The sequence below is a fragment of the Homarus americanus genome, unplaced genomic scaffold, assembly GCF_018991925.1.
Source record: "Homarus americanus isolate GMGI-L3 unplaced genomic scaffold, GMGI_Hamer_2.0 scaffold11150, whole genome shotgun sequence".
Taxonomy (NCBI): domain Eukaryota; kingdom Metazoa; phylum Arthropoda; class Malacostraca; order Decapoda; family Nephropidae; genus Homarus; species Homarus americanus.
The window spans coordinates 623,715-643,216 of record NW_024720555.1 but is presented as its reverse complement, the minus strand read 5'-3'; the positions used below and the strand labels follow the sequence as shown (position 1 = coordinate 643,216).

Sequence of the window (19,502 nt, the reverse complement as noted above, 5' to 3'; positions counted from 1 at the left end):
TTTATGTGCAAGAGTAAATAATAAATTTGTACTGTATACAGAAACTCTGATTATTGAATTACTTTCAATATATCCATACTGTACTACATCTTACAGAAATTTATATGAAATGCATCAGAAAATCTATTTACGTAATTTGAAAAGATGATGACCAAATATATTTTTGAACATCAATTCCATTAAACCCTGATAGGGATTGCTATATTTGTATCCTGGTACAAAGTTGGGTAATCCATGAGTCACTTGGCTACACAGCTGAATTATCCTGAAGATATTTGGTTACAAAGCAGAGTACTGTACTTCATAATTCATTTGGATACACGGATATATACAGCATCAAGAAGGACTGGTTAAAAATTTCTCAAGTCAGTCAGTTAATAAATAAGGATACATATAGTACATAGAGCTCACTGATGCAAATAATATTGTGACAAAGACTATTTATAAGACACTTACCGCACAACCTGTTAAGATTTCCTCTTGACTAGCTGTCAGTTTGTTGGAGTACGAGGAGACCACAGTGTAGGACTCCAGGTCAACACTGCCCACCTCTTCTGTTGCTGCCCCCTTCTCAATCTCCTCTAGGTCACTCTCCCCTTCCTCAGACAGACTACTCTCACTTACACTTTTTGTCAATAGTGCTAAAAAACAAAGGCCAGAAAAAGGCATCATTTGCCAGCTGACAGTAAACAAACCATATCAGTCATTATCAGCAAATGGATACAGTAATGTCATTATTGTAAACCGACTTCTGTGTACACTATATCTACACTAATTTCTTTTTCATTTGCTGAAGTTAACTTAGGTTGCTAACAAAGGGTTATTATTTATTTACCCAAAGACCCGTTAATTTATAAATAAACACACTTGTTTTTCAAGATTATGAAATTAAAGTATATTAAGTCTAAAATCATGTCATATCTAGTTTAAATAACAAAAACAATCCAACGTATTTTACCCGGAGGGAAGTCTTCTACGGTGGATAAGCGACGGACTACTTCGTGAGCGCGGGCAGAGCGGCCAGGTTGGAGGGGATGGGTAGGGGATCTTCCGTTAGGAGATTTAGGGGATTTAGAGCCCTTACTGCTGCTGTTGATCCCTGAGAATGGTTTATCAAGACTACTGTACTGTACTGTACTGCTGTAACTCTGATCATGACTGGTAAGCCTTAAGTACTCTACCCTCACAGCCATTACAGAGAGACACCATTTTGGGGAATTCTATATGATTTCTATGGTGCTTTTTATAATATTGAATATTCTCCTCAAGACCCATGAACTCTGTAGGTAATTAAAGGTTGGTTATGTTCATGCTCCATCTTACGGCAAAAAATAACAGTAAATATGTATAATTTTCTCTAATGATCAACAGTGTACACAATTTTAGCACATTATGAAGGTTTGTTTGACCACATGATTAAGGTTGATGGTGTAGTAAAAGTACTATTCGATACAGATCAACCTTCTCACAGCTAAACATCTTGAATACACCAACAACTCTCTATGTTATTATCAAACCTTCACAAAGAACAAGAACCCTATACACTGGTGACCACATGCTGACTTGAAAGAAAATTACACATATTCATAATCTTTTCTACCCATGAAAATAGGAGAGTATAAAATAATAAACTTTTAATGGCCTATAGAATTCATCCATCATGAAAAAAATGCAAATATAATACAAAAAGGCCATTTATATCATACATAATACACTTTCAGGAAAATATAGCTACAAATGTCACATCAAAATTTATACAGGTCAAGGAATTTCATAACTACAAGAGAGAGAGAATAAATTTTTTCACAATTATTCTATTTTACTTCACTTCTCTGTGTGAGGGATGGACCAAGAAGCACAGAAACCTCAAAGATGGAGAGCAACAACAGGGAGAAAGGTGAGAGACAAGTGCAGAAAGTTACAAGAATGAATTAATAAGAAACTTGAGTTAATAAGACGCTCGAGTACAAAGAGTGACGTACATTTTCACACACAAGATTGTATAATAATTCTATGATCACTCCTGAATATGATAAATGTATGTCATTCTCTTGTGTTGAGTACAAAGTTGAATGATTACCTTGAGTACTGCCAATCTTCAAATCAACATTCTGGTCACTGTCTGAGTTAGAGTTGTTATTATTAGCCGCTGATTCGTCCGCTGGTACCTGGACGTACTCAACACTCCACATCTAAAAAAAACATCAGTTATTGGCGAAAATAATCTCAACCGCTGTTATAATGTGGTATAATATTCTACACTACAGTAAACATAATTAAAGAATCCTACATAGTTTTATTGCTCCACACTGGATAGTTTGCGTAATGCTGATATCAAATTTGGTTGGCGTGAAGTAAATAATGTTAACTACAGTATGGATAGCCAAGTGAAATATCAGTATGTTTCCCTTCATACATAGTGGAACATAGTGTAAACTCAATAAGGATCCATTTCATACAATAATTTGCTGTTGTCTTTAAATAAATTTGTAGTAGCATTAGGTATAAATTATGGACATAAATATTAATTTATGAAACCAAATTGTCGAAGGTGCATTGTGCTAGAAGCCTTTTCATCCTTTGTTTACACAGTACTGTACCTGATGCAGAGATCACTGTCACCCTTTAGCACCAACAGTATGTAATCAAGATGAGTCAACTACAAGACATATCTAAAGTAATCAAGCGTGAGAAACTTACTCTTACAACCCCATCTGAGGAGCCTGTCATTATAACGTTGCCAGGGTCCCACTCGTACATTGTAGAAAAGGACACACACAGGATTTGTTGTAAGGGAGAGTGGGCACCTAAGGCTGTGTTGACGGAGGCCACTGGAGTTCCATTTATACTCCAGACGTGGAGCCAAGTTCCCGCACATGTGGCTATGTCACCCTGAAATAATACATGTTTATTGTTTAGAAAATAATTTGGTGGATCAAATACATAAACAAATTAATTTCTTGATTATGTACTACCAATAATCAAATCCCAAATACAGTAATATCTCCGTTAGCCGGAATCCCTCAAACCCGGAACTCTCCGATAGCCGAAATTGAAATTTTCCAAGGGGCATTTTTACGGATAATTCCGAGAAAATTATCCCGATGCCTGGAAAATTCCAGAAAATTCCAGGGGTGGGGTAGTTTTTTCCAGGTTTAAGAGATGAAAATCTGGCGCATTTTCTGTAAATTTTGAGAAAACTTTTCATTTACCCGGAAAATTCCGGGATGAGAGATTTTTTCCGGCTTTGAGAGTCTCCTTGTTACCCGGAAATCTCTCATTCCCGGAAGTGCTCTGCACCAATTGTTCCGGCTAATGGGGATATCAGTGTATTGTGAAGATAATCAAAAGGACCTACACACCGTTTGTTCGTTGATTGCCAGAGCAGCCACAGGTGCCTGGTGAGGAATGAGTTGACGGACATATGCAAGTCTTGCCAGGTCCCATATTATTGCTGAACGATCCCTCGAGCCTGAGACCAAAAGGCCATAAGCACTACTGGCTGCCAGACACGTGATGGCGTCACTGTGACCATAAAGTGACTTCTTCTGTACCAGCTGACGTTTGATGATTTCATACACATTAACCACCTACAAAAAAGCAGAAGGTATATTTCTATTTTCATATACTGTACAGTACTGTAAAGGGTATATACATTAGAATTTTCCTGCTATGATGCATGGTGCTCGACAGAAGCAGATCCCTTACCCACATAAAAGGATTAATGCATTGAAGGGTTGTTAGACCATCAGCAAGTGCACCTCATAGTGTACTGTACTGTACTCATTCAATTACTGAGTGTACAAGGCTAAACCACAAGGAGGAATCCAGTCATCCCTTGTGGCTTGAAAATTGAACCTGAGAACCATTGCTTGTAAGATGAAAACTCCATCAGTAAGCTGGCCACAATAAGAGACTGAAAGCCCTCCAAAATGATAATAATGAACCGGTGTTCTTCTTTATGTCCCGTGCAGAGAAAAAAATAAAAATATGATCCACAAATATTTTCTTCGATGCAAAATAAGAATTCACAAGATAAATTTAAGTTCATATTACCGTTGAAGTGCCAGCAGTGATGATGGTTTTGTTGTTGGGGCAGACGGCAGCAAGGATCTCACCATTCTGGGGTGTTTCACTGACCAACACTGCACGTTCACTTTCATAGCCACCAATACGAAGACTGCAAAGGAGGAAATAAAACTCATCTGTCTGTCAATATTGGAATACAGAACAAACCCTTTCAATCATTTATTACTGTAGTGTACTTATAAACAAAAGCTAGTGGAATTTGTAAAAGGGTAAACCAATAATAGTAAAAATAAAAAATGCCAAGATTTTATGCATGTACGTACTACTTACAAACACATGCTTGTGGAGACTGCAAAGGGTTAAATTAATAATAGCAATAATTTAATTAATATACCTAGCAATGTCTGTAATAATAGTTCAGTAAGTGGGTAAGATTATGACACAGACAATAACTTAGAAATACCAATAACTAATGACAGGATGTCATCACTAGCTCCAAGGCATTAGTGTTTCAATATTACCACCTGCCTACAACAATGACAACACTCAACTCCTCTCCATATATAAAGGAACAGGAAGAGTAAAAATTGAAATTGAAAAATATAAATGTTCAAGTACAGTGTCATGGGTTGCGTTAGGCTTACCCACGCAACCAACTCCAAAGTTTGTTTTACTAGAGATAAGACACCCGGCGAGGCATAACTGGGACATGTATTTTTCATTAGTGTAAGTTAGCCAGCCTTTAGAGGGGGTGGGCAGTGAAACAGTGTTGTACTGTTCATCGCTTCACACCCAAAAACCTCATTTTAAGTAGTATCCCCTGAGCCATGGCATAGTTAAGATGTCGTCTCCATCCTCTCCCTCCTGAAAGGGGGCAGGACACCACACCACACAGTCCTCCACCGCCACTCCGTCCTGTGAACCGTCGTCGACACGAGACTAAGAGTGTTAACCTAGGTTGTTATCCCCGTGGAAATATCACGTGTGGATGCCTGATTGCGACAAGAGCAATCCAGGCTGGCCTATCAAACCTACAGTAAATGGTTAATTAATTCACGCTTACAGAGTTCTCCTGCACGACACCCGTCTACAGTGACATTGATCAACACGAGACTAAGTGTGTTAACCTGGGTTTGTTATCCCCGTGGAAATATCACGTGTGGAAGCCTGGTTGCGACAAAAGCAAACCAGGATGGTCTATTGCACCTAAATGGTTAATTCAAGTCACGCTTACCAGTTCTCCTTGCCGCGACAACCATCTACAGTGACTGTCAGTGACGCGAGACTATGTGTGGTAACCCAAGAGTATTTTTTGTTGTTATGGCCGTGGAAAGTTCTTGTGCGGAAGCCTGGTTGCAACAAAAGCAATCCAGGCTGGCAGTAAATGTATCATTTGAAGAATTAAGGCTCTGTTAAATCATACCCACAGTAGAGTAATCACATGTGTTCCCAAGTTGAAAATTCTCTTTTAGAAGATTAATTTTATTACAGCGTGAACGTGAGTGATTCATATATCCATGCAAATTGTAAATCATTGTATGGAAGCTTGACAAATATATGTAAGTGCAATTATCTGCCCGTATCTGTGATCCTATCTTATTATTACTAAAGGTAATGACTGATTGGTTATGACAAAGTATAACCAATAACTGAGATAGATGTTGCAAATTAATGGAATTCATTAAATCATCATTTATCAAGTATAAATCATGGAAAGTCGAGTGGTGGAGTGAACTTCTACGTAGATACACCATAATCTCCTATAAGTAATCAGTGTGAAGGTATCGAACTCTACGGTAAGAAATAAGAAATACGACATATTATTATCTTTATGTAATATAATCTACTCCTACTACCACCGATCCACCCAGAACCATGACAATGTGGTGTCCCGCCCCCTTTCAGGAGGGAGAGGATGGAGACGACATCTTAACTATGCCATGGCTCAGGGGATACTACTTAAAATGAGGTTTTTGGGTGTGAAGCGATGAACAGTACAACACTGTTTCACTGCCCACCCCCTCTAAAGGCTGGCTAACATACACTATTGGAAATACATGTCCCAGTTGTGCCTCGCCGCGTGTCTCATCTCTAGTAAAACAAACTTTGGAGTTGGTTGCATGGGTAAGCCTACGCAACCCATGACAATAATTATTTTTTATCTATCTATCTATACTGCATATAAAAAATGGTGCCTTGACATTTAAGTAAACGCACAGACCCAAAACACAAAAAGAAAATACAAACATAATAAATTAAATTCTATCAATAGCTCCGAGTTATATGATTCATCAACAAAATCAATTAACCAATAGGGTACGGGATCTCCTCTGTGCTGAATAAAATCATCCGGTACTAACCAAATAAAAATTAAAAGTGGCGTCCCCATAGTGAAGGGATTAAATCTTAAGAGTGGCCAATAAACCTCAACAAAATAATAAAGAACAGACCAGCCGCCCAAATATCTATTAAGATATTACCATAAGCAGTGAAATGATAAATAAGGAAAAAGTTCACAGCCACAACCCACCTCTGGTCAGCAAAGCCCCAGGCAAGGTACCGCTGATAGGAGTGAGGGATCAACGTCTTGTTCTGCTCCACGGCCAAGATCACCTTGTCTTGCGCTATGATCTGGCCCACAGCGCCTTTCACCTCTGGGAAGAATAAGATTATTGTAGTAGTAAATGAGGCTTATTATTACTGTACTCAGACCTTGAATCTAACCTAACCTAACTCTACTCAGCTTAACCTGATTCAATCTAATATAACCAAGCCTATCCTAACAAAACCTCAACCTAATCTAATCTAACCTAACATAAACTAACCTAACCTAGACTACCTAAGTCAACCCAACCAAATGAAACCTATACCATCTCTCAACAAACACCTACCTACATACAGTACTATAACACACACAACTCAACCAAAAACATGGAGAAACTTTATCCCAGTCTAACCCTCCAGCAAATTGATGAGAATGACCAGAATGAAGAGTAAACACACTCTCCTCACTCTGTCACTCATTCACTCTTCTGTTGTGGTGTTTCCCTTCCCCTTGGTTTGTTGACTAAGTACCATTTATATTAAAATTCATCAAGAAAAATTTTACAGGGAAGAAAACATTGCTAATAAAGCCAATGTTTACTCTAAAATGGAGACTAAGGATTCCCTACTCCACCCCCATGTGTGCAAAAATGGAAAAAGAAATGTCCACTGATGATGGCTGCCGTCCCTACAGCTAACTTCCACTGATCATGGCCACCTTCCCTACAGCTAACTTCCACTGATGATGGTCACCTTCCCTACAGCTAACTTCCACTGATGATGGCCACTGTTTAAAGGTTTAATAATAATAATAATACAGTGGAGTCTCGATAGTTCACAAAATACAAATTTGCATTCTTAAATTCGCGAGCACCTCTATTACTTACTCTCTTTTTAAATTTTCCAGTCAAATATTCATAATGCGCAATCTAGCACTGACTGCAGCAGTGTTTGCTTACATAAGGAACCATAAACGTTGTGCAAATATCATTTCATTGCTCTAATTTGCCTTGAAAATAAAGAAAATATAATATGAATATCACTTAAATGTTCCAAAGTGACTTCAAATAAAGAAAATATAATAAAACTATAAAAGAAGAAAAATGAAAGTTGGTAGGCAAATTGTTTGTGGGAGGCCGAGTGGTTGGGTGGTGGACTGAGGTTCCCCTGTTTCCGAGCTAAGCGCACTCCCCCGACATCATTAATACAACATTATGCAATTTCACTACAATTCCCATATTATTTAGGTATATTTGTTACCTGGTTAATAAAACAGTATTAAATTCCTGGTTCTTTGTTGATATTGTGTGGTCACAGCCAGCCTGGTGCCTGGCTATATCCAGGTTGGTGTACAGTATTGGTGTATCCCACATGAAATTATGAGAAGGAAAGGAGCTGTTTATGTAATATAGAATGACTACCATACTTTTTGTACAATATGTGTGAGTTACTGTATTTTTTATGTATTATGTATGATGTTTAGTGTTTATTAAAGCAGTTTTGAAACAGTTTATGGGTATTTCTTTCCCTCTGGAACCAAGCTAAATACAGTAATTCCATTTCAATAAATTAAACTATAATTCGCGATGTCTTCTAACCTGCGAACTATCAAGACTCCACTGCAGTAAACAGTTCCATAACTTACCCTTCACTGCATGCATTGTGGGTCTCAAGTTATCAAGGTTGTGGAAAAAGACCTTCTCTAATGGTGTCACCGTCGGGGCCTGAGAGAGTGGGCCGGAGTCAATGATGGATGTACGCTGCCCAGACAGCTTCTTGCAAGGGTGAGGCTTCCTGAACAGCTGCTTGGGTATCTGGCCAAAGTTGTTGATAAATCCAATAGTTGCATTTTTCTTAAGAGGATCATCAATGCTGAGGATAAGAGAGAAGTTGTTAATACTTACAGATGAAATGTTAGTCAAAACTGGTTCACTTAAATTTTGAGTTGTTACGGGGGAAATTCTGAGAAATATGGTCTGAAATAAACAGTCTAAAGGACACTTCTAACTTAGGTGTAATTTAGGATGTATGCCATAGAATGCTTGTAAATCCGAAGCAGGAAAAGTAATATGTACTGTACAGCACTGGGACACTATCAAAAGTGACTCGGAGAGAAAGTCAAAGGCACGTACTTGTAAATATCCACATTTCCCTCATAGAAGAGGTGGTGGAAGACATTGACAGCCTCCACTGCCGGCTGTCCGAGCTGCTTGTATCCGAATATTAAATCTATCCACTCGTGTAGATGGGCGGAGACATAGTCACACTCCAGAGCCGCACGGTGGAGACGGATAAACTCTCGGGCATCTCCCCTCGCCCAAGGAGGAAGAACAACATCATCCAACTGCTTCCCACTCTGTTTTGAACCTGATGATGAAAGAAGCATTGTAGATCAGATACCATTATGAAAGTTAACAACATGACACAAGAGCCTTCACACTGCTCTGTCACCACATAATTATATCTTATACCTAACACATAAGCAACTTAAACAGCATCATTCCACAGACCCACATCCACTGCTGAAGTTGTGAATGTTGCCTCTATTTTGCAAAACATTCGTTAGATTTTGTCAGCAACAACTGTATCATTCAGGGATGTTCAAACAAACCCTCTCTACCAATTTTTTCATGAATATAATATAATACCTCTTAGCCAATCCTACTTTCTCACCTACAAACTTGTACTGTAATAAAATTGGTGAAACTCACCAAGATCAAACTTGTTGGAGTTAAGAAGAAATTCAGGCAAATAGAAAAACTCAGGTATAAGTTCCTTGACGTCTGCCATGTTATTACGAGAGGCAGAGTGCCAGGCCTCCTTCATGCTGTGGAACATTCTGTCGGCCAAGTCAAAATGTCCTCCCTGAAAGCAAAGGAAAAGCAACCCATTATAATAATTTCCTTCACCAATATTTACAAGACTTGGTGAGGAATAATCGGTTCCTGAAAATTTGGTCCGAAAGATTGGTCCCTGGAAAACTGGGTCCCTGCAAAATTGGGAGTAAATGTTAAAGAGAGCACTGTAACCTGACATTTTGTTTGGAGGAAATATAAAATGTATAATTGCATGACTGTGGTGAATGAAGATACAGTGGTCCCTCGGTTAACAAGCGCCTCGGTTAATGAGATTTTGGTTAACGAGTTACCTCCCATAAGATTCTTAAATTCGGTTAACGAGCAGTTAACGAGTTTCTTACAAGCCGACCTCAACAAGTTTTGGCTTGCACTGGGCGGTCAACCAGCTGTAGTATTAATCCGCCAATACATTAATCGGTTCTAGGGCTTAAATTCCTTACTATTTTAGTAAATATCAAGAAGTTTATACTATTCAATAATTTTAAAAGTTTAATATTAAATCTTTTAGTCATTTTAACAATTATTGAACATAATTGAAGGTAAAGTGACTAGTTTAATGCGCGGCATCCAGCCTCTTAACACAGCAAACAGGCGTTAGTCTCTCTCTGTTTTCGCTGGAGGTAACATCTTGCTTGAGACTCTCTTCAACTAAACGCTTTTTTTCTGTGTTTCCAAGCAAATTATTGGTCATTTTGAAATTTATTTTACATATTGACAATATATAGCGCAGTGCAGTGTTATTTTAAAGAAAATATTCTTTATTTACAACAAGTTTAACCTTAAAAAGCACGTGTTGACATTGTTTGAATCCAGCATGGGGCCTAAGAGACCAAGAAAAGCGATTTCAATCCAAACCAAGCAGGAAATCATAAAAAAAACATGTAGTAGGCTCCTCAGTGGACACACTCTACTTCTCTATATACCGAACTTGGTCTTTCCCCCTTACAGGATCGTGTCCAAGAGTTTAACCTAAAAACTGCCATTTCCATTCTACGGGATCCTCGGGGCAACTATGTCCAAACCAACTTGACTCCTGCTGTCCGAGACCGACCTCCATCTAGAAGACAGTGGCGAGGGTCACTCATCCGAGCCCTTCAGGAACACGACCTCCTGCCTGATATTATTGTCACCCCTGCTGTTGGTTCGTCTCCTTCTCCCTGGCTGGATTTTCAACCTGAAGTGATTGCCCTCGGTGGACTGCTCCCGAAATCCCAGGTGAACCCTGTTATTCTCTGCAAATACCACCTCTCCAGGATCGCCCACTGGTCCCCAGGTAGGGTCGTCCTCTACACTGATGGTTCTGTTGACCCCGCTACAGGTAGGGCCGGGGCTGGTGTCTACATCTCCCGTCCTGATGCCCCTGAGCCTATCAAACTGTCTCTCAGAGTTTCTGATGGGGCATCCTCCACTCAGGCTGAACTAATAGCCCTCCTTGCTGCCCTTCTCGCTGAGGAAGAAGCAGATGGTTTCTGCCCCTTGCTTGTCTGCTGCGATTCCACGTCTGCTCTCGACGGGATCGCATTTGGATCAGGGGAAAATAAGGACCAAGACTGGCTGCAACAAGGCCACACCTGACTACGTTGTTCCTCGAACACTCTTACAGATTAGGACCCAAATTCGTAAACTTCCTGACCTCTCGTACGTCTCCGGGAAAGGGTCGCGGAAAGGGGACGTGATTGTTGCCCGTATCATCATTGGGTATGACTTTGCTTGGGAGATTGGTATCCCCACGGGCAGGCGGGGTGTTACTGCCAGCAGCACCTAACCCGGGGATTAAGGGCTAACCTATCCCAATTTTCTAGGAACTGAATTATCTGGACTCCAAAGTACAGTATACCCTCGCCATTCGTGGGTTTGCAATTCCCAATTTTGATGATTCGCGGTAAGCAGATGGTGACTATGGTGGTGAACGTGCGGTAAGCCTTTTCCCACAGCACAACGAGTCACCCCACGGGCGCACAGCTTCTCCTCTCCCTCTGTTCACTCTCAACCATTGCTTGTGACGCAGCATCTCGTGTTGTACTCTTAAAACTTAAGTGATTCTGTGTGAAATGGCCCCTAAAAGGCTGCCTAGTGTCAGTGCTAGTGATGCTAGTGGAGTGAAATGTAAAAGGCAGATGTCAGTGATGACTCTGACAAAGAAAGTTGAATTATTTATTAAATAAATTAAAAGAGGTGATCCCCAGAGAAACAGGCAAATTCAAACATCACACAAACTATTTAGCACTACACATTCAATAAGTAAAACTGCTCACTAAATAGAACAACTTATGATGATGACATAGATGATAACAAATAAGTCATGTACAGACATCTGCACTTATACCTGGTACAGTAGTCGGTGCATATTGTGAGACGTGGCAACTCTGTGTTTGTTTACATCTTATTAAACCCCTCACAATAGCCATAAGGAACACTGTATTATAAGCCAGACTAAGGATGCAAGATAAGCATTCCTGAGCAGAGTTGCCACATCTCACAAAGTGTATCAGCCACTCTACCAGGTATAAGTGCAGACAACTGTACTGTACCACACAAGAAGAAAATTCATCAGTACACTTCCTTGTCTCCTTTTTTACTCTTCTACTTGATGAATAAATAGGTAGAGCATCCTTGAAGGTAATAGTGAGAGAGAGGTATAGGACCCTTGTAGAAAACAACAAGAAAGGGATAAATAGAAATATTCTCTCATACTATAAACTTGAATATACACATACGTACACTATACAAAGGATTTCCATAAACTTCACTTCAAAAGGAGAGGAGGGAGGTACTGCAAGAGCTTAATACAGTCTTACCTGTAACCTAAGGAAGTGCTGTGTGAAGGGTTCCATGCGGACGAGGTAGGAAGAAACTATCATGGCTGACGAGTAGTGTGTGCCGTAGTGATAGGGTGGGGTCTCTCCCGAGGGGTCGTCCCACTCACGGTAACGCTTTGCAAACTGCTCTAATCTATCTGGGGTCTGTTGGTATAAACAATACAATTAAAATGTTGCAAATTATCCAGTTCACTATCAATCTATATACTGTACAGTAAAGTATATACTGTACATCTTTAATGTCTTGTGGTTCCTTTGTGAACTCCCCTTCTTGAGTCACTCATCATCTTCCTACTCTGAAATACAGCCTCCAGTAATCTCTAGTGTCTGCCACCTGTGTGACGTCTTACAGATCACTATATGATGTAATTTTAATCACCTTGATGTTGATAATGGGCAACATAAATCTCAAAACACATAAACAGTAGTACCCTGATTTACGCGGTCAATTGAACCCACGGGGTACCGCGGAAAGTGAAAACTGCGTAAAGTGAACAACAGAACATATGGGATTAATTCCAATAGAGATTGGCCCGACCCCCAAACTCCACTTTTTCTGACACAATACCTATGTTGTAGTAAAAATAACATCTTAATTTTATGATGGTATGCTCACACAATTAATATTTAAGAGAAATACAGTCGCCAGGTTAATGTCCATTCAAATAATGGACTCAAATTCCCTCCCTCCCCCCTCTTCCCAGCTCACTAGCTCCTACCTCTCTGAGAAATGTTTGGGTGAAAACACTAGATTTTAACATTTAGTAATAAATAATACCTCAGACTAAATTTAGGATAATATAATTGACATTTCTGGATTCCTTGCAGGTCAGGGAATATTTTGAATGTAAACTTCATATATTTTGCACAAAAGATAAAATATTTGCTTTGTGTAAACCAAATTATTACATTAGATCTAAAATTTGTATGTCTAATGCAAATTCCATGATGTTTATATTCAAAATGATCATCATATTGTAAGAATTCCAGCAATGTAAATTATATTATGGCCGGGTAATTTGTATGAATTTTTTGAGCTAAATAAAAAAAATAAAAAATTATACCTCACCGTATATATGAGTAGATGCACTGCGGAAAGTGAAAGTCCTAAGTCCGGTTCTGGCAAGGTACCGCGTAAATGAGAAATCGCGGAATGTGAAGTGAAACCGTGTAAAGCGGGGTAATACTGTATATGGTTTAAATTCAATGCTATAGAGTAATGAAGCAACATAAGTCTATCCATTATGACTGTTTTCTATCCTCCTGACTGAAGTCTATTCAAAGCAGGGAACTATATGTTAATATAACTGGGTTTTTTTCTTTTATAAAACTGTGTGTGTTAAGAGTCTTCCTCAGGGACACTGCCACACTGACCTGAGCTCCCATAGGCTTTGAGAGATCCCTAAAAGTAGTGCCGTTTGATAAGTCTAATTCCTCGGAGGCATAATCTGCCAGAACCCAGGGGAAGATTGGGTACTGCATCAGGTCGTTGTAGGAACGTCCTGCCAGTGTGTTTAAATGCATCAGGTACTGGAAGTTACTAATCTCTCCACGCTGAAAGGGGAAAAAAATTACATGATTACATCTACACAGACTGTACTCGGAATATAACATCATTATTATGTATCTATGAGAAGCAGGGATGGACATATCCATTACATCTATGACTGCTACAGAGACAACAAGTGATGTTGATGTCTCTTATACATACTGAGAGTTATGAACTTACCACCCATCTGTGTGTAACAGATGTTTCCCCGATGATGGAAGAAAACAGACCCCCTGCTTGTTCTACACTTGCTGACCGTCTCTGACCCTCTACTGATTGTTGGGCATTGTCTGCCAGCCCAGTGCACACCATCAACAATCTGCAGAACAAGGTTTGGATTTGATGAGGCGGAGTAAAAGATTCTTATAAAGGTTATCTGATAAAAACAATGATATGTTTTTCTTCATGTTTTGTCCTGATCATTGTTGTCTTCTTTGTGTCCAAGATTAGGAATGAAGGAGACACTGCTTCAGTTTCTTGTGTATAATGAAACAGAAGGAATACACACAAAATATATCAGAACAATTTAGATGAGAAGACACAGTACAACACAATATTAAGAATAATTACAATGAGTGTAACTTGCTTGAATAAGTGGGGAAAAAAAGACCCATCAAAACAAATGAACAATAATAACCTTACCAGAAACTTTATAACATTTCACATTTGCAGGAATCTCTCATTACTCTCCTATTGGACAAATCCTTCCACAGTCAGTGTTCTCACAAGTTGTACCAAATAATGTCACCATCATTGACCTATAAGTAGCACCTAGGAGGGCTGTGGCTTTTATGTTAAAGTTCCTCTATGCTGAACCTCTACCTTCCAAAACTCCTTTAAATCCCAGACTAACCATTGTGGAACTCCCAGCCATACTGTTTATGCCAAGTATATAACCTCCATTAGTTAAAATTCTTGTGCTTCAAATATCTTCAGTCTTTGGTAAGGTGATGCCTCAGTGAATATGTTTGATCACACTTGTCTCAAGATCCAAACCAAAGTAAACCAACAGAGAAAAGACTTAGTGAGACAAACCTCTGATATGTTTTGTTGCGTAGTTTTCTAGGTAAGGCAAGTAAGTAGTTTCTCCCGTCAGAAGAGAAGATCTCCAAGGCAATGGGCTGCAACAGGTATCTGAAATATACACAATTACAAGTTATACAATTAATCCAATACAGAAAAAATAATAAAGACCGTTGAAATTAATTTAATGCTAAAGTATAATTTGTTCTTATGTAACTGAGTGAATATTGTGTTAAATCCCACGCCTTAAATAAAAAAACAATCATTCTGCCACACTCGTCACTGTATAGGTTTGTTTAATCATTCACCAAATCCTCCTCCTAAATATACGAGGAGAGTATACAATTATTTATCTATCATCTGTGAATGTCAATAATGAATAAATACTTCCAACAAAAGTTTCACTGTTTCCCCCACACACTTCACTAACTGTAAAAGTTGGTCTCATAGCCATGAAACAGCCTATTAGGAACAGTATGGCTACAGCGCACTGTACAGTACTGCATTTTACGGCATATAAGACACACAGCCCTATAAGATGCACCCCCATTTTAGCAGGGAGTATTTTGGAAAAACTTTTGTGTGTATTTTCCTCCTGTATCCATAATTTTCTTAAAACAATATACAGTGGATCCTCCATTAACAAGTGGTTCAATTTACGAGATTTCAGTTAACGAGTTAGCTCCCGTAAGGACTCTCAGTTCTATTAAGGAGTACAAATACTATTAACGACAGCCTTATGAGAAACACGTCTTAGTGCGCCCATCAGCTGATCGACTCGTCAGCCAATAATCGATAGTATTGTATGTTTACCTTTGTTTCCAGTGGAATAAACATTGAGAAAGTTGTGCTCTTGAATATTTTTACATTTTTACATTAAAATTATTGGTCATTCTGAAATTTAGTTAACATAATGAAAATATACAGTGCAGAAATTATTAAGAAATACGAAGAAGGCATTAGAACCAATGCACTCTGTTAAGAGTATGGCATGTCATCATCGACTGCGTCCACAATCAGCTGCTTGAGCTGCCGCTATGTTAACAATACACACCTCAAATTAAGTGTTAAAATATTTTATTGTTTCTTATTTATTATTGTATACAGTACCTGTATTTTGTTCATATTTAATGTTTTGTTAATTCCATTACCGGTATACAGTACTGTACTGTACTTTGTATGTAATTTTTAATTAATTTTAAGGGAATTCTGTGAGTTAGAACCAATTACCCAATATCTCATCGAAATAATAGGTTCAGTTAACGAGACTTTCAGTTAACAAGTAACTCTGTGGAACCAATTGTGCTCGTTAATGGAGGGACCACTGTATACTGTAAGTTACAACAAAACTTACTCTACTGCCAAACCAGTAAACAAAAGCCAAATGAAAGTTTAACAGTCGCCATTTGCACATACATGTACTGTACATCTGTACGTACTCCCTGTTTACCATAGCAACGGCGATGTCACCTCCGCCGATTCTCTAGCAATGCTCCCCCACCACCAACCGCCCAGCTGACCTCCTGCTCCCCCACTAAGCCAGCTAACTCGTGTGCAAAGACATGTACAGTATATTCCTTTGATGTGTTTGCCCTTAGGACAATTATTTCTTTTACTTTTTTCACAATATGTATGTAGGATGGTGTGTGCATGTATATCAGTAAAAATAAATGAAGAAAGTTACCTATATCTACCCAAAAATGAGAGTTGAAAAACCAAGAGCTTGGCCCAGTAGCCTGGTGGTTACAGAGACGAGTCTAACCTGGCTACAATGCCGCCAGCGATGTTAACAGATGCAAATGTGAAAAGGAAGTTATCTGTAAATCTTCATTTGTATCAGGAATTTGTAGATTGAAAAATAAATGTTGCAGGCATGGCATTAATAGATTGTAATGCTTGTAAGAGTTCAGATATGGAAACTGCTTAGCTACCTCTGAAGAGTTGGGTGTCTGTCATACAGACGTTAATCATCTCAGGTTATTGTCATCAGTACAGAGTAGATATAGATAGACCTTTTATATTTACAATAATAATCTTTTAATTAATAATAATAATGTGTTTTAGTAAGCAATAACATATTTTCAATTCTGGAGTTGAGTTAAGTAGAATTTAGCCTATTGGAGACAGCAACAAGGGGATTCATTAACTTGAGGGAGACCATAACTTCATATATAGGATGCAGGCTGATTATTTTAGCCCTTTTTCAGACAAAAATGTACATCTTATATGCCGTAAAATACGGTACATCAAGCCTTCAGTTGACAAAAAGGAGCATGGCCAGGACTGCAATGCACTATACCGCCTTCACTTCCCAACTGGGTGAACTAGTAGCGCCCCTGGAGCGAACCATCAATAGAAGGTAAGTGCTGTACAGTATCTACTTGTCCATCACACCCCTTGAAAAATGTAGGTCTTTAATAATTGATTCAAACTTTCACCTGCCTCATATCTTGAGTCTCAAAGGGGGATTATGGTAGTGAAAGTGATGTAACAAAGTGACAAGAAGGAAATGAGACATCAAGTAAAATTACCAACACATATTTACTTACATCCTCAACTTGCATATACACTTCAGTACTGTACACAGAGTAAATGCTGAACTTCTTAGCACAGTTCCTAAGATCCCAACTAACCTTCTCTGGTGCACTTCCCGGATCTCATCATAGTGGAACTTAGAACAGGCATGGTGCTCTAGGCTAGTCCCAGGGCTGGTTGAAGGTACAATGGGCTCGTGAGATCCTTCTGGAAGAGACGCGATATCTCGAATCTCACGAGATTTGAGCAACGTGAAGCCGTCGACAATGTAGAAGTGTTCCCGGCCAAACAGTAACAGACCTTCTATGGTGTCTAAACCTTGTATTCTTGCACACCGGAACATGTGACTTATCTGGGGAAATAATAATTACAATAATTTAAATAAAAACAAAAATAATTAGCTATTCATAATTTCAAAAACATGGATAGCAAAATATAATGACTAAATGGTGAATGAATTGCACACACTATTAAGTAATTTCATACATATTTAAGGTAAGGGAGTTGTCTGTCTCATTATGAAATGTGAGAGTAAGTATTTGACTCCCTTCCTGCCATAAGTAAGGTTTTCCACAAGTTGTTTTCACTCAGACACAGAGGAAGTCTCTTACCTTTTCTCCATAGTCCAGTAACCGCAGCAGAGTCTGGTTATCAGGGTTCTGTGAGTCATCTGTGGGAGCGTTGGTGTCCTGGCCGACCAAGTCCCCAATGTCCAGTCCCTCACTGTCGTCCTCTGTCTCCGAGGCCGTACGGTTGTTAAGGCCGCCGTTCTTCACTAGAGCACCCTGCAGTCCTTGCATATCTAATTCAAAGGAGAATTCAATACAGTATTAAATATCAACAGTACAGTATCATCAACTACAGATATGGTTTTAATGTACTTTATTACACATTATTTGAAATTACACCATAATTTGCTTAGTGTCTATACAAAAGATAACGGTACCTTCAAAATATATAAAAGCATAATTAGACCTTAACTTTTTCTTTATTAATACAGGTTTATGACATTATTATCATAGATCAATCCAAGGCTCGATGAGAACCTCTTTATGTGTTTTATCAACATAATCATTCTCCTCCTCAGCCTGTATCATCCCACAGCTAGATGACTCGAGGCCTCTTGTCTTAACAATTCCCGGCCAATTGACAGTATCCAAATTTCTTAGCTTTGTTTAATTCTTTTGATATTCTTCTTATCCATCAGTAGCCAGTCAAGATATCTATACATACATACATACATACATACATATACTACATTTGCATAAACATAATTACTCAATCAATTAATCACATAAGCAGAAAGTCATTTCTCTTACCTATATCTCCAACTTCTCTGCCAGCAAAATTATCAGTCTCAATGTTGGCTGTTTCCTCCTCAATTACCACCGGTTCCTTCTCCCGCACCTCTGAGTCGGACAAGCCGTCTGGTCTTCGCCTCTCAGCGTGCTCCTTACTGTCAAAGCTTGTAGCTACTTTGTACTTGAGTTGTCTCTGAAAATTTTACCATCAAATATAATTTTTAGAAAACAATAGTAAAACCTCAATAAACCGGACTTTAATATATAAAAAATCGTTTGTTCGGACTCTGAGATGCTCTGGGCACCAGATATAATTAAAAATAAATAAAAAATAAAGAAATGAGGAAGATTAAATAAAAATAATCTGATGAAATGAACAACACTAACTGAATACTGTACAGTGGTCTAATCAGATTTGCTATAGGCCTACTGAGAACTAAGACATTTGAGTATGTGGGCTGATCAGGTGTTGCCACATTCATCAGGTTTATTTATCTATTGATTCAGTATTATATTCTCATATGATTGGCCTCTTATGGTTTATCATCTAGATTAATATAACATCTTTAGTAATAGAGGAAAATACAATACTGTATGTAATTTGTAATAAGACTTGAAAATAAAAGGATAAGCTTACAACAGGGGTCACTATAACACACTGTATAGTATTTGATATGTAGATACCTCCTTAAAAACGTTATTTACTACCTTTGAGTGTTATATGATGACTCAATGTGGCTACTTGTACTTAGACAAATGATTAATGAATAAACCAGGGTATATGCAGATGCATAATACTGTACACTACAATATAACTTATTAAGTGATGATAAATACACTACAA

General features: G+C 38.6%; 1 protein-coding gene across 2 annotated transcripts in view; it reads right to left on the bottom strand.

The window, feature by feature from the left end:
* The window catches only part of LOC121860573 (WD repeat and FYVE domain-containing protein 3-like), a 67,671-nt gene that overhangs the window by 12,368 nt on the left and 35,801 nt on the right, over window positions 1-19,502 (bottom strand). For both annotated transcript variants that reach the window (XM_042357742.1, XM_042357743.1), the window contains 17 exons: window positions 18,677-18,851; window positions 17,969-18,159; window positions 17,456-17,709; window positions 14,835-14,933; window positions 13,980-14,118; window positions 13,625-13,804; window positions 12,230-12,394; window positions 9,285-9,438; window positions 8,706-8,940; window positions 8,219-8,445; window positions 6,560-6,683; window positions 4,057-4,180; window positions 3,363-3,590; window positions 2,701-2,892; window positions 2,081-2,192; window positions 959-1,099; window positions 457-641 (listed from right to left, as the gene is read on the bottom strand). In XM_042357742.1, the coding sequence (XP_042213676.1) occupies window positions 457-641; window positions 959-1,099; window positions 2,081-2,192; window positions 2,701-2,892; window positions 3,363-3,590; window positions 4,057-4,180; window positions 6,560-6,683; window positions 8,219-8,445; window positions 8,706-8,940; window positions 9,285-9,438; window positions 12,230-12,394; window positions 13,625-13,804; window positions 13,980-14,118; window positions 14,835-14,933; window positions 17,456-17,709; window positions 17,969-18,159; window positions 18,677-18,851 (2,925 nt within the window). The remainder of the gene's footprint in view (window positions 1-456; window positions 642-958; window positions 1,100-2,080; window positions 2,193-2,700; window positions 2,893-3,362; window positions 3,591-4,056; window positions 4,181-6,559; window positions 6,684-8,218; window positions 8,446-8,705; window positions 8,941-9,284; window positions 9,439-12,229; window positions 12,395-13,624; window positions 13,805-13,979; window positions 14,119-14,834; window positions 14,934-17,455; window positions 17,710-17,968; window positions 18,160-18,676; window positions 18,852-19,502) is intronic.